Source organism: Oryzias latipes, chromosome 13 (genome assembly GCF_053564925.1).
Source record: "Oryzias latipes strain Hd-rR chromosome 13, Olatipes_Hd-rR_3.1".
In the NCBI taxonomy this organism is placed as follows: domain Eukaryota; kingdom Metazoa; phylum Chordata; class Actinopteri; order Beloniformes; family Adrianichthyidae; genus Oryzias; species Oryzias latipes.
In genome coordinates, this window is record NC_136249.1 from 33,463,102 (window position 1) to 33,490,881 (window position 27,780).

The following is a 27,780-nucleotide window of genomic DNA, read 5'->3' on the forward strand; positions in this document are numbered from 1 at the left end:
TTATTTTTAATTAAAAAAATAGTGTGTTTTTGTCCAGATTTCCTGTTATTTCTTTCTCCTATGAGTAAAGTTACCAAGACGCTCCATACATTTGCTCCTGGTCTGGCCCTGTCAAATTTGAGAACCCTTTGTGCCCAACGAGTGAAAAAGTTTGCCCACCCCTGCACTAAGTATAGTTGTGGTACACTTACAGTAAACAGACTAAGTTTTGCAAAGGTAAGTGAAAGTATTAGTTAAAAAAAAAATCTTTTTTTGGTAAAAAAACAGGATTTTAAACAAAGCATAGATTTTCTCATTGCTGTTTTTATGTTACTGTAACCCAGAGAGGCAGCGTGATGCTCTGCAGCAAAACCAGGTTTCTTTGTCAAATTTCAGTTGTTACATTTTCTTTTAGACAATGTCTAACGAGATGACGTTTCACTGACACAGATTTTGTTTTTTTCTGACAATAAATACACCTTAAAAAGCCTTTTTAACAATTCTAAACTCTAATTTTTTAAATTTCTTTTTCTACTAGCAGAAAATATTTAAAAAAAACAATTCATTTTTTTCTAAGCTTCAGACTTAACTCAATAATAATTGACATTTTTACAGAGCACATGCAGACACACATTTAGACCTAAAACCCAGTGGAGGTTTAAACTAAAATACCACTAAAAAGTATCTTTACTATACACCTCCTCATTCAGTTAAATCTCTCAAGTCTGCCTTATAAATAAAGGCACGAACTCATCTTAAACCTGAAGTTCTGAAGGAGTTGTGGGGAAACCTGAGGTACGTGTGAATGAAAAAATGAATTTGAGCTTTTCATGAAAGCATGAAGGGTCTAAAACGAGGCAAAACACAGAATCTTACGCCGTTTCGTTGTCCTGGATCAGGGAGCATCTAGCAGGGTTACACACCAAAATGAAAAGGTTATCCAACAGATCTGTTCTTACCGCTGATCCTCATTCTTTTGTTTTCTATTTGATGGAGTTTCCACAAACATGAAATACTTTATGGGGGGAAAAAAGGTGACTTATCTGAATATGTATGATAGAGGTCACAAAAAGGCTAAAAACATTAACGAGATCTGAGAGAAAAGAAAACCAAAACACCAATCAAAAATAACAGTTTAAAGTATTTAACAGGTTTTTAACAGTTAAAATCTCAGTTAGTCAAAGAAAGGCTTTCTTTTTTAAAAAGGAAACATGTCAGGAAAGTTAAACACCAAAATCAAGCTATTAACTTCAAAATGCCTTTAATGTCTAAAATTCTTTTTTTTAAATAATTACATTTTATGTTTCTATAATCTGTGCAGCATCTTAAAAGGAGAACTTTAAAATAGAAGCTTTTTTGTTGTTTCATCGATCAACATGGAAGAAGAGATCATAAATGTTTGACTAAACCTAATCCAACCAGAGAAGATAAAGTGCAGCACAGATCGAAGGAGCGCTGCAGCTCGACTTGCCGTTTATCGAACCCCAAAACAAAACAAACCCAGTTTTTTTTCCTGTAAAGAAAAGGCTGTTAAAAACAGCAAGATGTGATCAGCAGGACTGATCTGAGGTTCTGTGAGAGTTTTAGGATGTGTTTGAGGATATTTAATATGTATTCACCGTCAACAAATTTAGTCAAAATTAAAGCAGTAAACACTGTTGTTTGGCCCGCTCCCACTGCTACAAGCCCCACCTCCTTTCTGATCGGAGCTGCACATGACACAAATCATTAAAAAAACAACAACACTATTTTGAAAATAGTGGCTTTTCTGGTGGTTTTATCTCCATAGCAACCATTTCATTTTTTGGTTACCTGGTGATGACGGACAGGTCTGTGTTATTTTTAGAAGAATTGGCAAAAGTAAATTTTTGGATTTCCTTGGCAACGATGTTGTTTTGTAAACCACGCCCACATTGCTAATATGTTCATGTCATATTTCATATGGTTGTGTTCAGCTTTAGTCAACCATTCATTTAATACATTTGCCCAGTATTCTGGTAAAAACTATGCGAGCCGCTTCTGCAAGCTAGCCACGCTAACGCTCTTCAAAATCTACAAACTTTATTTCCTACGTGTTTTCCAAAGTAGCCTCCTAATGATGCTCAAGGAGATCAAAATCCCTAGGAATTCGAATTTGTAGAAGGTATTTAAGGAGAGGCTGTTTTTTGTTTATTTATTCAGAATTCAACACTTCGGTTGTGGTTGTAGACTTAACCTCACAGCATGAGAGTAAAATTTCATGAAGATTGCTGAACCAAAAGTTCTCAAAAAATCGCCAAATTTCAGAATTTGCCACTAAATGGCAGACAAGCCGTAGGTCTTGGGGCCATCCCATAATACTTTCAAAAATTCCTTTGGATATCCCCAACATGTGCTTTTGTTTCGTGACCGAGTTTTGAAATATGTGTTTTGAGCCCCAAAACTGATTTTGGCCCCATTCTTTTTTTCAGATGGTTTCTCCGGCTGTGATGATGTCATCATTTTTTATTGGACTATGTCCAGGAAGAATTGCAAAAACGATCTGGTCCTTGCAGTCCAGGACTGCTGCGGGACAGAATAATAAAAGCTTCTCTTACGATACTTTTAGAGGACATTTATAAAAACTCGGACAGGAAAACTAGTCCTGGAAAGTTGTCATTAACAGTTAAAGACAATACTATATAAATTAATACAAGCGAAACAAATAAAACAAAGACATATTTAGAAATAAAACTATTTTTTTCTCTTTTTTCCTTCAGTTGCTTCAATAAACAGTGAAAAAGAAACAAAAAGGACTGAAACCAGGGCGCATTTTACTCACCTGAGCCAGTTTCATCATCATGTGAGCGAAGACGTGTAGGAAACCCACAACGGCGTCCCACAACCTGCTGTGGGCCAAAGACTGCTGGTTCCCAGTGCACGGCCCCTAGAAACAAACACGGCCCCCCGTTTGGATTTCTGCTGCTGGGCTGGGATGCATTGGACAGGTGCAAGGGGGGGGCGGGTCTCTCACCTGGATGTACTCCGTCAGGCTGTTGAAGACTTGTTTGGCCACAGTCATCGCTTTGGAGAAATTCCTCTTTCCAGGCCCATCAATGATGTCTTTTCCGGAGTAATACCAGTAAAAGTCACTGATGGACTCCTGAGGTGGGAAAAGAAAAGAACAAAGTGGCTTTAAATTGTGTTTATCAACTGAGTCAAGGTAAATTTTCTCTGCACTAGTTTTCTGTTTGAACTAAAGATTGCAGAGTTCAGCATCAATCTGGAAGTTAAAAACACGTTTCAGTGAGGAGGAAAGTCACATCTCAATTTAAAGCAGCACCTCCATGCAGATATTGGACCAAAACAGCCGGTGGATTTTTTCTGTTCATCGTCTTTAGCTTCCTTTGTGTTTCTAACTCAAAAAAACACTTTCAGTTTTCCTGGGAATCTACATTTTTCTACTCCAAACCTGCTCATGTGACATATGGCAGGGTTGGAAGAACGTCGGCTCTTTACCGTTTCTAGATAAAGTATGTGGTGGTTATGACGCTTTACTCCGTCGGTAAAGCTCCACCCACTTTCAGAAGAGCTACCTGTCCGTGTGTGACAACATGCATTTATGACACGGTCTTAGATAATGGCGTTTCATCTGCAGCCGAATCCGTCTTTAGCTGAGCACAGACGCCTATGAACCACTGAACTGTTCTAATCTTTGCCTTTAGGGGGCAGTAGCTGCATAAATGTTTTCAAGTTTTCTAAGTCACACAAAAAGAAAAAATAGGCACCGAATATTGAATTTTAATCTAAATTTTAAAAGCAATTCGGACACCATGCTCACTATATTTTTTTTTTAAATGGTATCGATTTCAAAGTTAAAATCTAATTTATATGAGCGTTTTTCAACAATTATCAATCTACTGTGTTCTGAAGATAAAAACGTTTATGATTTATTTAAAAAAAATCATTTTTTGGCAAAAATGATTCCGACGCAATGCATTGTGGTCTATATTCACCAAACTAGTGAGCATCGATGCACACTGGTTTTTCGCCGAGACTTCTGGGAAATTTCTAGGGATCAGACCTGCAGTCGAAGCAGGTAGTCCACAGTGCAGATGATGATGTTGATGGTGGTGGTGCTGCCCGTCTGCGTTCTCAGGTAGTTCTGGAAGTCTGAGCAAAACAAAAAAAAAGGTCAAGCAGAGCTTTGTGTGTCTGCCGGAGGTCAAAGGTTGAGCGTCCTGCAGACTCACCGTTGTTGTGCCCTTCACAGAGGAGCTGCAGGAAGCGGAACAGGTCACACGTGAACTCGTCGTCTGCCATCACCTTCTCGTCTGCGCCGGACGGGAAAAAGCCGCGTTAGCGTGAGCAGGAGAAGGCGTCTGGAGCCCCGCCGTGTTAGTTTGTTAGAGCAAAGCTCAGCACAGGCGGTTAACTTTATTACTTGGGTGATTTACATGTTTTAGCTTTGGAAAAAAATAAAAATGTGTTTTTGCTCCATGTCCAGTTTTGGTTGAAAACTATTAATAAGATTTTTCATGTTCTCCTTAAATCTGATTCTCAAATGTTCTAAGAAGATTTTTTTTAAAACGTTTACTCCTTTCGTTTGTTGAATTGACATAACTGGATTTTTTTTTTTTTTTTCAAAATAAAGGCACAAGAATGAGGTGGAAAGACCAAATACTAGAGATGTACTAATGAGGTTTGAAGTGAATTATAAAGCAGAGAAGCTGCACCTCATGAATTTCATCTTTTTCAACAAGTCTTTTTTCTTTTAGGCACAAAACTTATCTATAAGTGAAACCCTTAATTTCAGTTTTAACCTATTTTTCACAAAACTCCACAAAATTCCTTTGTTCCTTTATATACAGACCCTTTCAAAAAATTTGAATATCACGGAAAAGTGCGTAAATATCCTTAATTCCACTAAATAAAGTTGGAGCTGGAAGCCAATTTAGGTAGAAATAAAGACTTAACATCAATTAAACAGTGAACTCTGAATCTATATTGTGAGAAAGTAGGATTTTTTTTAATTCACATCATTTTTCTTTTCCATGTATTTAAAAAAAAGAATCTTTTATAAATATAAAGTGGATGGATTTGTCTTTCTTATGTCATCAAACAAATAAGCCCAAATATTCAAAGACTTTCTTTGTATCTAAGAACTAATACTAGAAAGACATTTTCTTTCTCAAAATCTACATCAAAAAGGTTAAATTTTTTTTAAATGAACTTCAATTTACGAGGAGCAAGTGTTCTACAAAATATATATAAAAGTTTATATGAAGGTTTGTAAATGATGGACATTGTTTCTGCTGTTCAGATGCAGAAGATTTGTTTTGACAGACTAAAGGGGAAATGAGGATAATCCGACTTAAATAACCCAGTTTTGGAACCTTTACTGGTTTTATTTCCTGTATGATGTATGGATAAACCACTGACAGGAATTAATAAAGTATTTCACTTGTCTTTAAACTAAACTTTGTTCACATAAACACAGTCACAGTCTGGATTCCATTTTTCTTTTGGTTCATAAAAACGTTTTTTTTCTCACCATCTAGAAGCTCCATGACTGTAATATTTACTGTTAAAAAGGACACTTTGCTTCAGTCAAACAAACACAACAGATAAAAGACAAACACGTAAATGAAGATGGGAAAAACCGCGGATGGAAAAGACGTACATAAAAGACGAGACGGGACACAAATGTGGAGGAAAGCTGAGGCAGCGTCATGCAGGACAGATTTACTGCACTCCACACGGATGCTGGCAGCAAAGGACTCTGGGAAAATCTGTATTGCTTCATCTGTCCAGCTGGAAATAATAATTTTTTACCAACAAAGAAAGTTTTTTTCTTATCCAAACGAATCCTAAATGACATGTTTTCCGTGTTTTTATGATAAATTGCAGCTTACTGACAGTGTCTCTGCAGGATCACATCCATCAGTATTAACAGCATTCCTGATTCAAGACTCTTTACTTTATCCTGTAACTGTGTTACAGGATAAAGTATTGTAACTGATTAGCAGGAGCGGTTCACCTGTTAGTTACCAACAGATAACTACCTAAAAGACAGAGATGGTTTTTTTAAAAAAATTCTGCCTTGTTGGTGCTGCTTAAACTCACCAATGATCATCTGCAATCAATGCTGATTGTTAATATTGATCAATTCTTGGACATTTTCTGCTTTTACGACTACTACTGACTTTCAGCTCCATCAGTGTTGATCTGGGGTTTATTTGGGAGACGTGATTAACATTTTTTATGTCCCAACACAGAAAACAGAACTCCTGCTGCTGCAGTTTATTTCAGGGTCAGCCTGCGCTTTCAAAAGGTGAAGGCGGAGTTATTTTATCTTCCTCATGGCGGGTGGAGTTACAGCAGATCAGTGATAAAACACTCAAGGATGAAAATCGAACCCCGCCATCGCTTCTTTCCTTTGCAGTCAGAAGCCGATAGAGGAGTTTGTTTTCATTGAGTTCTTGAGTGTGAAATGAAATGCACATTAAGTTCCACGGCAAAGAAAAAGACGAGTTAGGGTATTAGGATCCAGAAAAGAAAAAAAAGACAGAGAGGAGAGAAAGGAAGACAAAACAAGACAATTTACCGCGTTCTAGCTTCTTATCTGAGAGCCGCGAGAGCAGCAAAGGTTGGACGGACGTGGGATAAAAAGGATAAACGGGTAATGTGAACGATGTCGGGGTGGAGGAGAGAAGAACAGAGAGACGGCGTGAGTGTGGAAATCCCCACGGCTGTCAGTGTCAGACACAGTCCAAATGCTGTTGTCACGACCACTCGTCTGCAGCAGACCGGGCACACACATGACCTCACAATGCAGAACCACAGAGCAGCACATCCACCAGGCCACATGTGTGTGTGTGTGTGTGTGTGATGGAGCACCACATCTCCACCCGACTCACTGGAGCCCTCTTCTGAAACCATTCCCAGTCCTTCGGCCTTGTTCTGCCTCTCAAAGGCGTTCAGGTCCAAAACGCTGCAAACATCCAGACGGGTTAGCAGGAAAACCCTCAAAACAGACTCATTCTGACCCACTTAAAGCAATCGTCCCCAACCGTTTCCAGGCCACGGACCGGGATAATGGGGCCAAGATATTTCTGTTTATCCTCCGGTTTCTTTTAACTGTTGGGGATGAAGTTTATCTTCATCCTCGGTAAAATATCTGCAGCTGCTTTAAATCTTATTTATTCACTAAATCTCATGTAGGAACCATTGAAATAGGAATCTATTTTCCCTCAACTCATAATTGCTAAAGTAGAAGATTAAAAAAATCAGACACCAACTTCCACCTCATTTGAAAATAAAATAAAAAAATAAAAATAATAAACAATTATTTTCTAAAATTAATAATAAACATGAATCCACCATTGGATCAACTTTGTTAGCAGCATCCTTGTATTGTTTTGTATTATTAGACGGTCGATTGCTGAAGGATTATCATCATTATGATGAACAACTGTCAGAAGAAATCCATATTTGGAGTAAAGATTCCTGTTTTATGTCTGTTAAATGCAGCTTTTATTTTGAAGTAGAAGGCTCTCCCTCTGTTTCGTCACTGGATTTACTCTGCTAAAAGAAATTTTCCAAATACATTTCTTTTGCTTACGTTTGCTAGCTTGGGGGTTTCAGTTTATCTGTCGGAGAAGAAAAACAGCTAAAGTCGTTTTTCGGTCGTTTTTCAAAATAAAACTTTACAATCAGATTCTATACACAGCTGGGGTTTTTTCTTTGCTGCCCGGTACCAACTGTCCCATGGACCGGTACCGGTCCACGGCCTGGGGCTTGGGGACTACTGATTTAACAGATTTCTATGAGGAGGAGTGAAGATTCTCAAACCTGCAGGTCTGCATCAGAGCCTGAACGCTCAGGAAGAAGCCCACATCCTTCTTATCCTTCAAATATTCCAGCATTTTCTGCGTGCACACAGAACAGACAGCTTTTCTTATTCATCTGACAAAATCCCCAGAAATGACTGATTCACTGCAGATATTCCAGACTATTCCGGATCACCTGCTGCACATCACTGTTGCCTCCGTTGAGGATGGAGATTCCCAGCTTGAGAGTGGAGGAGACCATGACTCCAGGTTCACCTGCAGCCAGCAAACACATGAGGGAGGGGGGGGGTCTACTAACCAGTACTAGATTACGTTCCTCAAATGCCCCCCTTTTATAAAGAGGCTCCTGCTTCATCGCAGCTGCAGAGAAACGTTCACTGAGCTTGTAATTAGGATTTTCTCTTTTTATTTTTTTGTTAATTGCTGCCACCCAGAACGAACAAAGAAATTGTCAAACAAACTTTAAATGTCCAGAAGAAAATAGTTTTGGGGTTCTTCAGGGTTGAATTCCAGTATACTGTAAGGAATGTAAATAAAGGCTTTTCATTGTATTCTATTCTTTTTTTTGTTGAGACTCTGAAAGCATGGTTCAGTAAAAAACTTTCCACCGTTTAAGTCATTGTCATGAAGATCCAGAATAATGTTCCCTTAATAATGAAGACAGACAAATAAATAAAATGTTAAAAGATAAAATGTACCAGAATCAGGTGGAACGTAGTGCTAAAGTTAAATACTGTGAGAACTTTGGGAAGGAAACTGTCCCCAAGACTGTTTGTTCTTTTCAGACTTGTAAAAACTCAAAGAAATAGATAAATGAAAGAAGCAGAGCAGCTTTCAATGCTAAAATCTAAAATGTAGACATTTCTGCTGATTCACTCTAGCTTTGCTCATAAGGAACCTAAGAGGAGCCCAAAAAAAACGCGTATATGCAGCTCCTGCATGACGTATCAGGACACGTCCCTTAAATGTTCACCTAAAATTTGGGAGCTTTTTATGTTTTCCACTAAATTTGAAAAAAAGTCAGTAGTAAAATTTGTTTCCTGTCAGAAAGTAGGTAAGAAATGGTTATTAAAATCATTTACTGTCTTCTTGTCATCGATCTACTGGAACTGCAGTCAGCTAAACTTTGAGGATGAAAAGACTGTGGAGAATATTTTCAGGACTTGCTGTTAAATTATCCAAAACAACAAAGGTGTTTATGTTTTGTTTAATGCTGAAGTTGACCAGAAAATGTTTTGAATGAACACTGTTTAAAGCGATAAAAACTATTCTTTCCTTTCAAAAATGTGAGTTTTTATCTGTGTTGTTGATTCCGATCTCCGGTTCTAAATAAAGGTTTTGTTTATTTGTATGTAATTTTCATCCATCCAGTCTTATTGCAACTATTATAACAGAATACCAGCACGAACTGTGGTTTAGTCTGTGAATTGATTATTTTGATTCGTGAATCGGATCACCACCTTAGTAACGATCCACATTAAAAATAAAATCCACACTCTACCGTGTGAGGGTGCGTGCAGGTATGCGTGTGTGTGTTTGTGCATTCATGCGTGTGTGTGTTTGTGCAGCCGGCACCTTTGCAGGCGCTGATCATCTGCAGCACCATCTCTGCAGCCCCGCGGTTGTGCAGACGGGACTGCTGGTACAGAAGCCTCTGTTTCTCCATCTCCTTTTCCTGTGGAGAAGAGCGAGGAGGACACGGCTGTAACCCCGCCCACAGACGCTGCACTGCCCCCCACACAGACACACACTCACACACATCCTCCCAACTACCATCCATTACCTCCAGTAAACTAAGACCGGATTGTCAGAGCCTGAATTTGTAAAAACTCTCATTTTCTGTCTGTTTTCACTGCAGACTTCAAATTTAGGACGCGCTGATGCTGTTTAGAGAGCCGAGTCTCCTTGTGGCAGCCATGTTTTTTTCCCTCAAGTCTCTGACTTGCTGTGTTCTTCCTCACACACACGTTCTCTTGCACACAATGTGTGTTAGTGATGGAGGCAGTTATTCCAGCTCTTCACATCACTCAGAGGCAGCAGATCTGTCACCTCACAGCTTCTTACAGGAAGCAGCAGCTGGATTCTCATCAACACATCATGCACTCTCCAACAAACCCACATACTTTCCACTTGACTTTACTCTACTTTGATATGCTCTACTCTAATGTACTTTATTCTACTATAATGTGCTCTACTTTAATATGCTCTACTCTAATGTACTTTATTCTACTATAATGTGCTCTACTTTAATATGCTCTACTCTAATTAGCTCTAATCTACTCTAATGTGCTCTGATCTACTATAATGTGCTCTACTTGACTATACTTCAATAAACTCTACTCTACTCTAATGAACTCTAATCTACTATAGAGTGCTTTACTTTAATATGTTCTACTCTAATTAGCTTTCTACTCTACTCAACTATAATACACTCCACACTACTCTAATTAGCTTTAATCTACTTCGATGTGCACTTATCTACTATATTGTGCTTCACTTTATTAGCCTCTACTCTAATTAGCTCTAATCTACTATAATGTGCTTTACTTGACTTTACTCTAATGTGCTTTACTCTACACTACCCAACTATAATACGCTACACACTACTCTAATAAACTCTAATTAGCTCTAATCTACTATAATGTGCTTTACTTGACTTTACTCTAATGTGCTTTACTCTACACTACCCAACTATAATACGCTACACACTACTCTAATAAACTCTAATAAACTCTAATCTACTCTAATGTGCTCTACCTGACTTTACTTAATATGGTCTACTGTACTCTAATGTGCCTTACTCTACTCTAAATTCCTTTAATTAATATATTTAACTCTCATGTACTCTACTCTTGTATAATTTGCTCTACTCTAGCCGATTCTACTGTAATCTACTCTAATGTTGACAAAAAAGCAGTTTGGGGTCAAAATGCAGTCCTTCATCTCCATCATTATCAAACATCCTGTTGACAAAAGAGGTTAGCCCCGCCCCCAGCACCTCATGCACAAAGCCCCTCCCAAAGCACACAGACAGACATTTACCCCTCCCTCCGCCCCCCCCTCCCTCGTAAGCCTGACGTGGGAAAATCAAAGTGTTGTGTGAAGGTGAGCCACTGCTGCTGGTCATATGTGTTGGCTGTGAGAGGAAGAGGATGATGAGTGTGTGGATGAAGAGCTTGGGGGTGTGTGGGCTTGGACTGAGGTTTTGGGTGAGCACAGAGAGGGAGGCTTGTTAGCAGAGTCCAATTCAATGAAGATGGGTTAGTTGATGCAGGTGATGCCAGGCTGGGGTGGGGGGACTGGACGCGTACGTGCACCACGAATGGACGATAGCCCGTTTGGCGTGGACGGATGTTTGCAGAGGCAGCCAACCATGAGGTCGTGAAAGGCAGCATCACATTTCTCATCACAGGATGTGCAGATCAGAAAACCACTCATTCTTACAGAGATTTCACAGTGCAGAGCGGTGTAATGCTACCCTCCAGGAGAAGCAGTGGGTCTCTAGTGCTGCGTTCACACCCAACGCGATTCAGGCGGCAAATTTGCTGCTGGACGCCTGTCCGAAAACCTGACGCTCCTGCTGCATGTGGGAGGAGCTACAGTCAGAAGATGCTAGCCTCATCGCTGCATTGAAGCATTGACTGTGCGTCGCGTATACAGTCAATGAATGGAAGACACAGATGATGATGATGATGATGATCCGGCTTATTTTATTTTGAAGAGCTCTACAAAGGCTTTGGTAATCACGTCTTCCTGTCTGGGTTCACGAGATCCTTCAGAGATTCTCTCAGTGCGGTGAGCTTCACCATAAAAGCCGCTTTCAGCCGTACCTCCGTCCCTCTGTGACCCAGTTTGACGACTTGCTGTCCCACTTTAGTCCGAGGAGGGGAAACTATTTAATATAAGAATAAAATTGCAGGACATTTTTATGTCAAAGTTCAGAAGGAGATCGATCAGATTCTCCTCCATGTTTGTTTTAGACTCCACCTGGTGATCATCAACAACACGGCCAAATCTGAAATCCTGACTGTTTGACAGGATGCAAATTCTTCACCAGAGTTCAGATACTTGAACTCTGGAAGCATCACGACCATCAAATCAGGCTACAGGACCTTTGACAGGAACTTTACGGAGTGTAGAAAATGGTTTACTTCTGCCTTTGAGTTACCATTTTTTGCCGAACGGACGCCGCCATGTTTGAGCCAGACAGTCTGAGTCAACGTCTCTATAGCAACCACTCACCAATAAAGGAGTGAGCTTGTTGGACGTCCACACCCCAACCACTTGAAAGCAGGCCACACATAATCTGTCAATCAAAGAGTTTGGGCGATGGATGTGGGGGGACCAGCAGGCTCCTCCTACTTTTATTAGGTCAACTGATTGGCCAGTTTATAACTTGAACAACCGTCAAAAAATATGAAAATTAGAGGATTATCAAGGAAAAATGTATCAAAGCAATGACCAACAGACTGAGCAACAGCTGTGTATTTCTCTATGGGATTTAGGCTTCTTGGAGCCAGCGGGTACTTCCTGTTTGCAATGCTGCTGGGGGGGGTCACTCAGTCCAACTCTTATATGCAGTCAATGGTCTGTACGTTGACTTAACATTGAAACTGGACCCCCTTGGCAACGCAAATCGCATTCGGTGCAAACGCAGCCAAAAGCTACAAACATCACAGCCTCCAACGCTTTCAGGAGAACAAAAGTCCACCAGGATTCGGAGTCAAACCAGGTCTGGAAGCCGTTCTGATTGTGGAGCTTAAAACTGATTTTCTGGCCTTTGTCTGCACCATCTCTCTGCACCCACGTCATGCATGAGGAACACACTGAGTCCCCCTCAGGGGGGGAGCCCAGTGAAGGCATGCTCAGGTCAGTCCACCGCAGCAGGAGAGACAGGAAGGCGGGAAAAGAGAGATATGCTGTGGAAAGAGTGGGGTGGGGGGGGTGTGCCGGGTGTGATGTCACGTTGTGGTCACTCGGTGGGGCGGCGAGCTGCGTCCTCGCCGGCTCCCCTGTGTCCCCTCCCCTGGTCCCCCCATACCATCTCTGTCTGTCGCACCTCAAAGGCTGGCTCCTCCCCCTCCTGCTCTCCCCCTTCGTCCTCCTCACCAATATGGCAGCTCTGGTGGAAGAAGAGCAGCAGGTGAGACATCGGCCCCACGTTTGAGCGCCGTCTGGTTTCTCACGCGTGGAGGCGCACCTTTGCCATAATGTCAGCATAGGACATGTAAAGATGATCCACGTCCAGTTTACTGAAGCGGGACGACATGAACGTGTGAGGACAGCAGGGCAAAAACCATCTGGAAAGGTGACTGAACCTCTCAACACGCCTCACGTCTTTTCCGTCAGGGCGGTGCGACTAAAATGAAGAATCAGCTGGTGAAGGGGGTCCGGTTTCCTCTCCGTCTCCTCTTCCTCTTCCTCCTCTTCCTCCAAGGCTTTCTAAACATGATAGATTACACAACTCATGTTAAAAATCGAGAGTTTTTCCAGTGAAAACAGTGACTGAAACCATCCAGAATGAACAGTTTAATTTTGTAAAAGTGGATTTGTACTTAAACTCCAGATTTGTTGTTAACAGGAGACTGAAAGTCCAGATCATCTTTAATTCAAATTTAACATTAAAGTTCAATTTGATCAAACTAGTTGGATTTTTAGTCCAAAACGTATCTCCAGTGGGCAATTTTGGCTCCAAATTTGGAGTCAAAAATAGCTTCTGGGGCGTTTTTTTATTCCTCATCATAATACTTTTCAACCAGGAAAGTGCGTTCAGGGGAGGCGCGTGGGACAGTACCAGTATTTTTTTGCTTTCAAAAAATATTTTTGCGTTTGGGTAAACCAGTGTTTTTCAACCAGTGTGCCGTGGGAGATGGTCAAGTGTGCCGTGGGAAATTACCCTCATTAATCATTCACTGATCTAAAAACATTTTCCATCTCCAGGAAATCAGCTCTTTGTTCATCCAAACAGGCCCTGATAAAACACTGAGTAGTGAGGAATATAAAAGATCTTAAAATTACTTTTTATTTGTGTTTATTTGATTCTATTAAAGACATTTTGATAAGAATGACGGTATTTACCTGCAGCTATAGCGGTTTGCGGGAAAGTCCCGCCCCTTTAACTGTCTCCGCCAATCATTGTTGAAGGCTTAATCACATGTCAGCAGTCTGACCAATCAGAAGTGGTTAAAGTCTTCACTTCCTTGTTCTTAATTCTGCTCATAAACTCTCTCAGTTCCAACAAAAATACCAGCTAAAGCTCGTCTTTAGCGGTGTAGCTTTCCACAGTGTCCGGTGTCAGACCGTGTCAGACCGTGAACAAAACAATGAAGCTCACAGACGCGAGTCTTTCTGCCCTTTTTCGGCAGTTTTCACACTACATCTCCCATGATGCATTGGCTTAAAGGGCCAGTGTCCCAGCGCACAATGAGTGCGCGTGAAATGTCTAGAAACCTCTACGGACAAACAAACAGTTTCTAAATTTTCTAATTTAACTTTTATTTCATCTCTTAGAAAAAACAGCCGCAACTTCCTGCTTTTTTGGCCACAATTATCACAAAATGCAAGTGAGATTGCGGGGGGGGGGGGGGGGGGGGGGGGGGGGGCTGTCGATCAATAGAGACCATGAATTTCTGCTTATTTATTTTTTTTTTTGGATGCTGGTGTGCCGCGGGATTTTTGTCAAGGTTAAACTGTGCCGTGGGTCAAAAAAGGTTGAAAAACACTGGGGTAAACAAATGTTTTGGCATGCGTTGCGTCTCATCGCGCATTTTTCCTATCTTTGATTTTGCCCTCATAAGTTTCAGTTTAAGCTGCAGACACTTGATCGTCTTCACCATCATAAGAAATACTAAAATAAATATGTCCAGTAATCTGTCTTTGAATGCAATGGATACGCATAATTTAATCCTCATTTTCCCTAAAATCTGATGACGACACTTTCCTTTTGCATCAACGGATCTGTGCAGCACAGTGGAGCAGTGTACGGCGGCGATGACAAAGTGCACGCCCCTCTGTTTATGTACTTACTGACAGGTCGTCAATCATCCTGTCCTCAAAGGAGTAACCTTCGTTTTCTAACCAGTTGCGTTTGTAGGCATCCAAGAACATGTTGATGGCTCGATGCCTGCAAGACAACAGACCTGGGTCCTCAAAACAGATTTTCCCCTTTGGGTCCTTGTAAGTCGTAAAGAAGGGTTCATTACGTGGGGATGTTGTAGAGAGGCGTCATCCTGAAGCACGCCACCACTGCCCTGCGGCGCTGTTTGGACAGCAGCTTGTGCCAAACCATTTTCTTGGACTTGTAGGGGTGCTCCGTCTGAAGGAGAGCAGACTCACTTTGCTTTCTTGCTGATTTCCTTCGGCTTTGGTGCACGTCGCCCCCTCCTCCTTCTGTACTCACCACCTCAATGTGATACAGGACGGCCGACACCTCCTGCACCCTCTTCACCACTTTCTCAGGGTCCTCGGCGTCTTCGGTGTTTCCAGACCGCTCCTTGTACAGAGACATCTGCCAGCGCATAGCCGGGTCCTCAACCTGAAGACAAGAAACGCGGAGGATGAGCTTTTACCTCATGCTGCAGCTTGTTACAAAGTCCCACTCCGATCACTTTTTGACTTATTTTAAATGTTCCCAGTGGTCTTTTCATTATGATGCTGCTGTTTTTGGCCAAAATCAAAAACGTGTCGTTTTCTAGGACATAGCTCAGGAGGAGTTCATTAGAAATTCAGGACCACTGCTGGGCAGCAACCCCTAACGCCCTTCCTCTCTCTGTTGCTGAAGGTTTTCTGTTTACACGCGCTCCTGCTAGCTTACAGCCCCTCACACCTCCATTTACTGGTACAACAAAACTGCAGGGCGACTATGGAGCCATCCAGCTACGCAAGGTTGAGCCAGATGAAGCAGGGAGCTTCTGTATTTTCACATCACAGATACAAGGTTTTTTAAACCACATTTTTTCATCTGCTCCTGATGCACAAGGGTTTGAATGGAGAAATACTTAGAAATGCAATTTTAAACTAAATTTTGTTTTTTTATGTCCTCTATAATAAAAAATAAGACCTCAAGAACATGTTTAAAACACCAAAAAATACAATTTTCATAAGTCTGGTATTTTTCCAACAGAAAAACCTCCCGCTACAAGAAGCTTTTTGCCCTTCGCCATCACCCTGATGATTACTTAAAGTTATGTTCTCAGTGTCCTGTTTTGCTAGTTTGAATGTTGTTTTTTGTTCTCATTTTGGGTTTCTGTGCAGGCGGGCTGTGACTCCGCCCATTCACCGTTGGATCCTGTGGAGCATCACCGCTGCCTGCACAGGCTTTTCAGGGAGTCTCTGTGTCAGCTCATACTGTGTTCATGCTTTGTGGCCACGTGTTTTGTACTTCGTATTTAATTCTGTCCTCTTACTTGAATGCACCACTCACCGCAAACAAAATCCTAGTAAGTGAAGGCAACATTCACCAACAAAGGCTAAACAATATTCTGATTCTGAGTTAAAAACGAGGAATAAAACAAACTTGAATAAAACAATAAAAATGTGAAAACTGTTTTAAAAATTGAAAGAAATTTTTAAAATTTGAAGGAAAAAAAGTAAATGACAACAAATATATATTGTCAATTTGAAGAATAACTGAAAACTTCACTTAAAACATACTATAGAAATACCATGTATGTGGGATAAAGTTGTAATCTCTCAAAGTTTGGTACATCAGAGGAGGGATGACCCAAACAGACACTGTTCTGGATGTGATGATGTGATCATGACCTCTGTGACCTGATGTCAATTCAATTCAATTCAATTCAATTCAATTTTCTTTGTATAGCCCAAATTCACAACAACAGTCGTCTCGATGGGCTTCGTATCAGTAATTGAAAAAGTGGGACATAAAATCAAAAAGATCGTGAATGCATAGTATTCAATAGGAAAATCCCAAAATTAACTACATGTCAATCATGTCCCGGTAGTCAATTGGCTCAACCCCCACCCCCACCCCCACCCCCCCCCCCCCCCTCTGAAAACGAAAAATCCGGATTATTACTGTCCATTGAGACCAAAAAGCAAAGAGGGCGAGAAAGGAAAAAATAAAGTAAATATTAAAAAAACAAACATGATTTTTCAGTTGGTAACAGTTTCAGGTTTATAGTTTTCTTAAATTAAGTATTTCTTTAAATTTAGAATCTGTTTTTTCATTCACTTTAAGCTGATCCTGATGTGACTCTGGATAACAGAAAATCTTCTCACCTTCCCCTGAAGATGCAGATTGTTGTGCAGGAACTCCCTCACCTCTTCATCCGTGTCTTTCTACAGAGGACATTTAAGGACAGATAGTTAAAGGTATTGCTTTTTTAAATGCAGATGATCTACATTTATACCAATAAACCAATTACTAATTTAAAAGCAAATATGCACTAAGGCAAATTCTTAAAGAAAACTTGATATTAAAAATTCTGGTGCAAAGCAGGTCTCTACTCTTACAGATGTCAACTTAATTTTAAGAATCTTAAACATCTGTCTATGAGTCCAGTTGTTCTATTCTCTGAATGCTGGCTTCAGATGGACCAAGGTACCAGTGAGTATCTGATCTTGGCAACATTGATGAGCTCCTGGTCTGCAGGAGAGCACATATTGAGGCCGATGGGAAGCATCTTCTTCAGGGCTGCCACAATCAGAGAGGTCTGCACGGAGTAGCGATCCCCCCTCTTCTTCTTCTTGGAGCGTTCCTGCTCCGAGCCTCCGGACTGACGACAGTCAAAAACAACAAACCCGTTTCTGGTTAATGAGAATATGAAAAGCTTGAAGGTCATTCGGGAATTCACCATAAACCGTCCGTGGAAATGGTTTTGTCAACATGCTGAGAAAGTGAAGCAACAAGTCCAAGAACTACTGGTTATCAAAGGAGAATGAGTCGCTATTTCCCTGCAAACAGGAACTTTCTATGCTTGGTGTGTTTCACTGCGGCATCAGCTCACAGGTTAAACAAAATGCAGCCTCACTGTTAGTAGTGCACTGGCTGGATAGAGTGTTCTCCCTCAGCACAGTTTATGGGGTCAGATCCATCGCCCTGGAGCTCTTCTCACCATTTCTGCCCTCAGGCTGTCAGTCCTTCTACACCTGACCAGCTTCAAACCCCACATTTCCGAAAGCAAGGCCACAAGGGGAACACCAAACACATGCGTAGAAAATACAGAGCTCTGAAGGCGGGAAGCGTTTGCAAAGTGAGGGGGGGGGATAATCCTGGGACTGAGCTAAGAAATGAAGAAATTAGACAATCAGAGTGTAGGTTGTATGGAAACCCTACGGGCGTCCTACAGACATATCACATGAACACCCCGTATGTGCAGTAAGGAGGGTGGCATAAGAGTGCAATAGCATCAACCGTGCGTTCAACTTCCGTTAGCCTTAAAAATACTTCATTATACCCTTTCCTAGGGCCGGGTTGGTAAAATCGATCGAAGCTTAGAAAAATCAATAATCAATCCATTAAAGAAGAGATCGATAAAGCCAAAGTCCGCTAGCTTGATGCTAAGGTATAATGGAATTTCCCATAGGACGGCTAATGCTAATGCTTGGTCGATCTAAACAAACATTGCTGACAAAATGAACAGCTTTTTAAACTCACAGGCATGTTTTTTCCAATCTCTTTTAAGGAAATCTTTTTTTAAGAAACCATTTGAGTTCTAAATCAGTGGTTCCCAACCTGTTTCAGGCCGCAGATCGGTTTAAAGGGAAAAAAACGATTTTTTTAAATTTGCTACTATAAAAGATTAAGTTTGAGAAAAATGTAAAAAAAAAAAAAACATTGGTAGATCTTCACCACGTTGGCAATTATATTTGATTGAATCTTCTTTCTTAGTAAAATTTTTGCGGCTGGTTTAAACGTAAACTTTGTGATGAAGATGAAGACGTCAAACTGGATGAAAACAACCGACCAGACTTCAGCTTTAGCTGCGGCCGACTTTGAAGGTATGATGGAGAAATAAAGCAAAATAAAATGAGACAGCAACTTAAAATCACGAGACAGACGGATGTTGGGAACAGAATCTGGTAGTTTTTTCAAAATAAAACTTCTTCCAGTAGCAGAAAATAAACTAAACGGAAATAATCAAAGTAAGTGAATGCATCTCTTTTCTGTCTGTGGCCGTGGCACAGGGGTTACGGACCCCTGCTCAAATGTTCTGGAATAAAGTGAAACGCTATAGCACGAGCTCCACCTAGTGGTCAAACTGAAATGCCCTCCAGGAGAGGAAGAACAGAATGAAATGCACATTTTTGTCAGAGCTTCTCTGTTTGAGAAACCATGTAACACTAATTCCACTAATAGAATTTACGGTATGTATCAGAAGACTATGAATATCTTCACGACATCTGAAGATTATTAGTGTATTTCTATACAAATGTTTAAATGGGTAAACTGTGTAAATTCAAAATGGAATTGAATTTAATCAAATCGAGTGGATCAAAAGAGTCGAATCGAATCGATTCTGGAAACTATTGATGATACCAGCCCTACACCTACCACATGCACGACAATGGTACGTACCATTTTCATAACCTCCCCTGAGGCGGCAGTACCAGCCTTAAGGGAACACACACTTGATGCAGCCCCTCCACAGACTTGGTCAACCCAAATACCATCAATACGGGTCTACGTTACTTAGGCCAAATGTAATTTCTCCTCCCAGTCACATGACTACACTTCTTCACACATGGGGTGTATTTAAAGGGGACAGTTCTGCGCAACGATCTCATTTACAGTCTCTGTGTTTCCCACGAAAGTGTTTGGACGCCCAGCTTTCACATGTGCACAAGCGGAAACCGTGTTTTACCCCATTCTGGACCTCAAAACACAGCAATTGTTCTCAGTTTGAGAGTGAATGCAGGGGAAGAAGGCTCGTTGGGAATTTTTAACTGAGACGATCAAAACAAAAAGTAATTTAACGCACGGCAACCACATCTGTGATTAGATGGAATTAGATTGAATGTAATGAACATGACTTGGAGAAATGAGTCCAGTTAGTATGAACAGTATATGATCCTCCCCCTCACAGATGCAGGGGATGATAGATCACAAAAATGTAATGGAAGGAGTAAAAAAAACAAAAGAACAACCTTTGACAAACACAACACTACAAATAAAACTGAGAAGAGTCTCGCCAACGCTGGAATCAACCACCAAAGCTGGAAAAAAAAAAAAAAATCGAAGGAAGACTGGGAGATTCTAACAACAGGAAGGGACGGCAGCTCCGCCATAGTGTGTCCAACAGGAGCGGTCTACAGCTAAGACATTCACTGATCAAACAAAGACAGGGTGATGGTGCCGGGTGGTCCGTAGACTGAGCCAGCCCAGCATCATGAAACCTCTCAGACTAAAGAGACCTACAGCAAAAAGCTTTCATCAAGCCTTTCAGACCCCCCTACTCACACAAACACATTTAAAAGCACACCAAAGCTTGGACTCTGGAGGCCTGGTTTGGTGTCTATGTACACGTGTGACTGACGGGGTCTGTCTGAGACAAAGAAGGGAGGCGTTCCACACGAGAGCTTGATGAAATGCTTCCCAAACCCACAGTGTGCCATGCGGTCAGCACAGCGCTCGTGCACAAACCCAATCTGACCTCTGCGTCTCCTGCCTAGACGCCCGGCGTCCAACCCCGACACAGGATCAAAGGGGAGAGCACAGTTAGAAAAACACTTGAACTGCTCATTTGAGAAAATACAGCCTCTTCCACTGTCCTGGAAAAGGACAGTGGCGGTTAACTGACAGATTAGTCTTATAGTGCTGGGGTAGATGAAGTAATACATTTCAAATTATTTGACCACAGAATGAGCTGGACTTCATGGTAGTTTATGGACAATAAATTCAAAATACAGCTAAAAAATGATTAAAAAAACAGATGCATTGTCTTGAATTGCTTCCTGCTTGTAATGTGTGGTGTTAGCAAGACATTTTCAGTTTCGTAGTGATTTAGTGCTCACTTTAAGACGACTTACACATTTACCAGGCAAAAAGAAAAAAAAAAGATAGTCAAACATGCTTTTAGTCTAGTTTTTTCCGGCTCGTACCTTGCTCATCTTGCTTTTGCTGTCAGCAGTGAGGAAGGACATGTTGTTGATCTCATTCATCACCACAAAGTTTTGCTCCTCCCTTTTGAAGTTCTGTAACACATCATATAAAAGGTATTAAAGCAAAACTGTATTTTAGTTCGAGTTCTAAATCATTTTGGTTCGTTGCTTTAAGCAAAAATTTAAGTAAAACTTCACTTTGGTAAATGTAGTAACTATTAATTAAGCAGTAGTGTCCACAGAACTGTGTGTCAGGAGGGCAACAAATCGCTATATCTTATCTGGATTAGGTGTTCCTCATGGCTCTGTTTTTGGGACACTTTAAGTTGCATCAAGATGTTCGGTTTTATGCTGATGATACTGGTGATTATTTGTAAAAAACAATTACAATCCAAAACTTCACTAATTGAATATTCTTAACTATAAATTACTTTACAGACATCAACTTGAAGGCCGTTAACCCAATAGATGGGCAAAAAAATCTTTACATCTTATTTGGATTAAATGTTCCCCATGGCTGTTTTAGGACACTTAGTTGCATCACGAAATTCCCTTTTTGCAGATGATACTGGTGAATATATGTAGAAAAAAATAGACTACAATACACCACAAATACAATATTATTTACTGTACATTACTTTAAGGCTATTACATTTAAGGTTGTTAACCCAATGGATTTTGTTGCAGCAATTTTATTCCTTTAGTTTCGTTTAGTTTAGCTTTAGTTTCTTCTCTGTAATCTTACAATGAGTGGCGCTATGTAAAAGTTGGTAGTCATAAGCTTTGAGTTTGTAGTTCTACATAGGTCATAGTTGTAGCTCTCCTAAAAGTTTGGTTTATTCCTAATACTGGTGCTTTTTAGAGAAATCATGCAACAGAAAAGACAGAATACTTGCATGGGATTTGGACCAGAAGATGAAAACCTCTCCAACCATCCTGAAAAGTTCCTCAGCATCAGGATCTGGACATGTCAACCACCTTGCCCTGTAGACAAAAACAACAACCTTGGTCATACACACAAGTAGCTTAGCTGAAAGTCCCTCATAGTAGAGGTTTTTGCATTGGAGCACCAGCACTGGATGACACCTGTTATTGTCCACATAGCGGATGAGCAAAGGGTAGAGGGCGTATAAGTCCCGACAAAGCACAGCAAACTCGTCTCGAATGGTCCCGTTCTCGCTGTCCACCTCAGATTTGCCCTCCATGCGCAGGTGTTCCTCTTCAGCCACCACCTTTGAGGAGCGCTTCTTCAGTTTCTCCATGGTGGGGATGAAGTGGGATTTAAGCATCTCTGGTTTCGCTCTGCTCACGATAGGCTGCGCAAAAACTGGAATAAACAGAAATCAATCAACTTCTAATGTGCAAAAATCCAGTTTTTTGCTGACAAGATTTAATCACATCCGTTTTCGAAGTATATATAACAATAAAGAAACATGTAGACATACCGTAATTTTACTTTTGAGGAGATTTGAAAAAAGACTTTCACATTTTACGTTATATTCAACCACAGAATTTGAAACTCTGACATCTTGTTTATAACTAATCATTTCATAGGTTCTGGTTTCAACCAAACGAATGGGTTGCTAAATGTTCTTTGACTCGTAGATGTATTTTTTGTTGTTTTTCTGCCTTTTTTAATTCTATTTAAATTATTTTGCAATCTGTATCAGACATTCAAGTGGAAACGATTCCCAAATTTTTGCTTAAAGTTTCTCATAAACATTTGTTTTATCACATCTTTAATTAAAAGAAATCCTTTCCTTTTCCGTCCGGTCCAACACAAAAATGTTACAATTATGATTAAGATGAATAAAGCTAGTTTACAAAAGTGGTTTATTCAGACATACATCTGGTAATTCAGAAGATTCAAACCCCTTGTTGTAAAAGTAAAATATGTCCAACACAAGAGGCCTTCAGCTCTCATCTGTTTGCTCAGCTGTTGGACAGGACAAGCTAAAAAAAACAACTATTGACCTCTTTGATTAAAAATCCTTTTAGTTTTCATTTAGTTGAAAGAAGAAAGATAGTTGTAAAAACATTCTTAGGCGTGAAAAATTAGGACAGCCAACGACGGAAGAAGACAGGACTCCTTGACAGAAAAGACTGTAGAGATGCTTTTTGGAGCCAAAACGTTTTCTCCACTCCTAAATCCAGAATGTTTTAATCTGTGAGTGGTTTGAGGGACGTTGCACATTTACAGCCTGTTTCACATCGTCTGAATGGATCGAGATCTAGAACTCGCACATTCCAAGATTCTACATTTCTACACTTTCAGCCAGTCTTCGGTTGATTTTCTTTTACGTTTTGAGTCACTGTCATGTTTCACAAAGCGATTTCACTTCAGCTTCAGTTTTCCGACAGGTAGAATCAAGCATCCTCTCATGCATTATGGTGAGCTGACCAAATTCTGTTGCTGCAAAGCAGACGCCAATGATGACGCTTCCACCTCCGTGCTCTATAGTTGGTGGGCAGTTCTTTCTCTGGAATTCTAAAAATGTATTTGGTTTCTATGCCAACCATGACATCTGGTGTGGCGTCCAAAGACTCATCCGCTCAAAGAACATTTTTCCCAGAAGTCTGTCAACATTTTCAGGAAAAATCCGTCTCGCCTCAAAGAGCAAAGGTTTCCTTCTTACACACCTCCCAACAAAGCTAAACTTTGGACGTTTATTTTTGATTTCACATGAATGCATTTGAAAACCAACAGTTGCCAGAACCATCTGCAGGTCTTATGATGAAGACACTGAACCCCACCTTGCCTCTGGTGGTAGGCGGGCGCCTGTGTTTGGCAGCGGAGCGGCCAGCAGTGTGTGAATGTGAGTGTGAACGTGTGTGTGACTGGGTGAATGGGCCTGTGACTGTAAAGCACTTTGGCCTTGTAGGTAGAAAAGCGCTATATATAAGTATACGCCATTTACGCCATGATAATTCAGATGATATTATCTAGGAGTCCTTTAGCATCTTCCAGTTTGCTTTGGAGAAGAACCTGCTGGGAGGACCACATCTGGACATGTTGACAGTTGTTTGGAAAGCCCTGCAATTGCAGATCATTTTCCAGACAATTGAGCATAAATTTAAAACTCTTTTTGAGCTCATTTAAATCTCCTACCAGACTCACAGGCTGCTGCATTATTTTTTTTACTCTGAAGGCATCAGACAGCTCTTCAGCACTCACAATGATGCTCAGCCTCACTCGACAGTCAAAATATCAGAAGTTTTGAAAAGACCAAGGCTCCTTTAAAATGCTGAGTAACTTTCTACTAAACACAGGATTTTATCTAATCCATCTGTGTGTGAACTGAACTATTTTAAGAAGAATTACAAGCTTTACCTCTCTTAGAGTTTGCCTATTTTGTTGCATTTACAGAAGTTCTTGAAAAGTTTTGTTCATTCTTTAGGGAAATTCATCTATCAGAATTGTTAACCTTGGAATTAAGTATCCATATAGCTAAAAATGTTAATCACACGTTAAAATAATCACAGCAGATTTTAATGGTGACCGAATTTTTTCACGCCTCTCACATAAACGAGAACTGATTAAGCCTTTTTTTTTTGGCTCACTGACCGGCTAGTCTTTTCATCCAGGAAGCTTCATCAATGCCCAGGTTGTTCACCACGATCTTCATGATGCTGCCCAGCAGCTGGTTGAGATGTTCCGAGGTGACCGAAGTGCAGAGCTGGCCCTCCTGCTCCGGGAAGTTCTCCGGGCCTCTTTCCCACCAGCGCGGCAGGTAGTTGCACATCATGGGAAGCGTGATCTCAATCACGTGCGGCATTTCTGTGTAGCGAGCTCCAGACTCAGACAGGTCGTGGATCTCCTTGATGAGGACCTCCAGCTCTGGGATGTCAGGGCAAAGCTCCTCTACCTGGTTTGGGATACCCAAAACTGAGGACAAATGAGAAGAACCGTAGGTGTGTGGGGTGTCCAAAGGTTCTACTCAAGTAAGAGTAGTGTTCAATTCAATTCAGTTTTATCTATATAGCCCAATATTACAACAATAGTCATCTCAGTGGGCTTCAGTCTTACTTTTAAGTAGTTGTACTAAGGTAGAGGTAATAACTAGTTGTGCAAATAGGTACTGAAATAGAGGTAACATAAAAAAAAGTTCAACTAGTTTTAATTCTTTAAAGAAATTGAAATATTTATGGTAATAGGCAAACTAAAAAATTCATTCACATTTGTCTATTTTTTATAAAATAGATATAATTCCAATAATTACTTAATTATTTTTGCTAATATCCGATAAATGGCATTTTAAAAGTCGAGTGGCAGAAACCAAAACTCGACAGTTAACAAACACTTTATTTAGTTTTCATTGAAGACAGTCAGAACTGATGAATAACAGCAACCTTTTGCCAGAATTCCCTTTTCATGTATTCACCTGGAAATATTGATACGATTGTGAATCCCAAGAATTAACACTACACACGTGACAAAACCAGACAAATGCAGCCTATTGTGGTAGAATAAAAATCTGGAGTTTTCACTGAAAAAACATCAAAGAAATATGGAAAGTAGAGTGTGGTGAACAGACTCTCAGGAGTACAGCTATTTTCCAAAGGTTCCCAGAGGTGTGGACCTGAGTCACAGGACTTGAACTCAAGTCAAACTCTTGTTATTGATTTAATGACTTAGCTTTGACCTGACAAAATGTAAAAAGACTTGAAACTTGGACTTCAACAGCAGTAACTTTAGGCTTCAGTTGGACTGGAGCCTAAAAGACTTACTACTTATTCCAAAAGTATGCTGACTAATGTAACGATTAAATTCATATCATAATTTGTGGTTGACAATACGATTTCAAGTCGATATCGGTTCATTTTGAACAATCCTCTTAACGGACCAAAAATGGATTCAGGACATCTTTAGGCAAAACTTCAACCAGTGTAACTCGGAAATAAATACCCGAGTACTGTGATCTGCTACAGCTCACATGTGTACAAACAAGTAAACAAGAATAAATGACAAATAAAGTCACGTTAAAGTCCCATTAGCTGTCACACACCTGGTTGTGTGAAATTTGTCTCTGCATTTGACCCCTCCCCTGGGGGAGCGGTGAGCTGCAGACACAGAACCCTTTGGTGGTTTAATCCAACCCCTTAGGTGTTTAGCATTGGGTCCCATTTTTAAAGTCTTTGGTATGACTCGGCCTGGATTTGGACTCACGACCTTCCAGTCACAAGGCGGACACTCTACCACAAGGTCACTGACCTGGTACAGGAACATTCTTAGAACTTTCTAGCACTAAATGTATAGTGTTTCCACAAATTAAACTGATCAGTTGGTTGTTTTTACGTTATTGTAAAATAAACCTATTGTGCCTCAATCCAAATAGTATTTTCCAAGATTGATAATAGAGTGATGTATTTCATTTTAAAGACATTTTATAATGCTACAGGTCGATTCGATTAATAGCTTGCCTCAGACAGATCGACCTGGTCTGATCGTAGGAATATCATGATTAAGCATCACACCCCTGATGTCGACTTTGGTCGTTCTGTCTTTGTGCGTCTGTGTATCTGTGTGTGCTGTCGGCACAGCGACTAATCAAATCAGGTCCATGTTGTTTGAATCCAACACCGTCCAAGCAATCAAACTGCAGGACAACCAGAGATCACAATCTTTCACACAAGGTGCGAGTTTCTGCTTGACAAAGTGATTCCCAAAGTTATAATACTCGACTGTAAAAGATTATGAGGTTGTCAACAAAAAAAAAAACAATAAAAAACAGTTGGCGGTTTGCCAGATCCTCAACAAACGTCCAACTTTGTTCAACACTTGAAGTTGGACAAAGAATGGAAGCTTTCAGAATAAAAGCTATCAATAGCTTATCGGCTAAGCAGCTAGCAGCAGTTAAATAAAAGAGGCCGTAAACATTACATCGCAAACGTAATGAACTAGGTTTTTGTGTTTGGGAAATACATTTTTTGAAGTTGGACTGCATGAGCTCAGGGGGGGAATTTAGCTAATATTCTAGGTAGGTTTTGATAGATGGGCTTTGTAAATACTATAACTCTGTCGTTGAAAGGACTCGAAAAGACGAATGGTGGGACTTGGACTTAATTTGAGATTTGTCAAACTTGACATGGAATTTGGCTGATTTGACTTGGGACTTGACTCTGGACTTGAGGACAAAGACTACAGACTTTTTGTGACACCTCTAAAAGTTACTACAGTGTAATAGATTACTTCCCACAGTGTCAGAACCTACTGGTTCTCTCTCTGGGAGTCTTAGTGGTGTAAACAGAAAATGCGTTGAACTCATTCAACGCCGGTTCCAGGAAGGCGACCGGCATGGCGGCGGCGAGGTGGGCCAGACACTCCCCCAGGGCCGGACGCTGTCTGAACAAGAAACATGACAGCTATCACAAAAAGCAACATGTTGCTCGCACATGTGGTTTTTCAAAACTCCAGAAGACTTTGACAGTAGTGCGTTTAGGTTTCGTACTTCTCCACATGAGGAGTCTTCACCGTCCCCAAAGAGTAGATGCTGCACATCAGTCGATAGCAGGATATTTGCAAGTCATCCACTGGAGTCAAACACAAGAAAGGCCTTTCATATGCCTGCAGGTAAAACTTAAGCAAACAGGAACTACCGGCGCTCTTCACTCACGCATGACGTCATCTCCAAACTGATGCTGCGCGATGTGGTCGAACAGCGAGGTGAGGACAGGCAGTAACGCATTGGTGGTGTAGTTGATGTTCTGGGACACGCCCTTAACCTGGACGCAGACAAACCCTTCATCAGTCAACTCACAGTTCATCCAGCAAAACACACCTAAAGATTATCAAAACCGTTTAACCCTCCATCACCTTTTTTTTTGGAACTGCAGAAATCCTTAAATAGGTCGTTTCAAGTGTATGGTGGGAGGGGTTGAGTCACTGGCATCAACAGCTGATTGATGAGTTAAAAGAGGAAATGCTTGG

The 27,780-nt window shown here is 40.7% G+C and overlaps 1 protein-coding gene across 19 annotated transcripts in view; it reads right to left on the reverse strand.

Moving 5' to 3' along the window:
• Positions 1 to 27,780, reverse strand: part of ryr1b (ryanodine receptor 1b (skeletal)) — a 123,219-nt gene that overhangs the window by 21,651 nt on the left and 73,788 nt on the right. For 3 of the 19 annotated variants that reach the window (XM_078929668.1, XM_078929672.1, XM_078929680.1), the window contains 26 exons: positions 27,467 to 27,575; positions 27,302 to 27,383; positions 27,065 to 27,195; positions 24,418 to 24,738; positions 21,939 to 22,179; positions 21,749 to 21,836; positions 20,853 to 20,945; positions 20,405 to 20,419; positions 17,357 to 17,527; positions 17,031 to 17,090; positions 15,190 to 15,324; positions 14,993 to 15,105; positions 14,817 to 14,913; positions 13,126 to 13,232; positions 12,991 to 13,042; positions 12,832 to 12,912; positions 9,366 to 9,465; positions 7,966 to 8,045; positions 7,792 to 7,868; positions 6,858 to 6,931; positions 6,545 to 6,562; positions 4,191 to 4,271; positions 4,022 to 4,110; positions 2,972 to 3,100; positions 2,780 to 2,884; positions 856 to 885 (listed from right to left, as the gene is read on the reverse strand). In XM_078929668.1, the coding sequence (XP_078785794.1) occupies positions 856 to 885; positions 2,780 to 2,884; positions 2,972 to 3,100; positions 4,022 to 4,110; positions 4,191 to 4,271; positions 6,545 to 6,562; positions 6,858 to 6,931; positions 7,792 to 7,868; positions 7,966 to 8,045; positions 9,366 to 9,465; positions 12,832 to 12,912; positions 12,991 to 13,042; positions 13,126 to 13,232; positions 14,817 to 14,913; positions 14,993 to 15,105; positions 15,190 to 15,324; positions 17,031 to 17,090; positions 17,357 to 17,527; positions 20,405 to 20,419; positions 20,853 to 20,945; positions 21,749 to 21,836; positions 21,939 to 22,179; positions 24,418 to 24,738; positions 27,065 to 27,195; positions 27,302 to 27,383; positions 27,467 to 27,575 (2,679 nt within the window). The remainder of the gene's footprint in view (positions 1 to 855; positions 886 to 2,779; positions 2,885 to 2,971; positions 3,101 to 4,021; positions 4,111 to 4,190; positions 4,272 to 6,544; positions 6,563 to 6,857; positions 6,932 to 7,791; positions 7,869 to 7,965; positions 8,046 to 9,365; positions 9,466 to 12,831; positions 12,913 to 12,990; positions 13,043 to 13,125; positions 13,233 to 14,816; positions 14,914 to 14,992; positions 15,106 to 15,189; positions 15,325 to 17,030; positions 17,091 to 17,356; positions 17,528 to 20,404; positions 20,420 to 20,852; positions 20,946 to 21,748; positions 21,837 to 21,938; positions 22,180 to 24,417; positions 24,739 to 27,064; positions 27,196 to 27,301; positions 27,384 to 27,466; positions 27,576 to 27,780) is intronic. The other 16 variants (XM_023961420.2, XM_023961417.2, XM_023961413.2 and 13 more) reach the window with 13 other exon arrangements.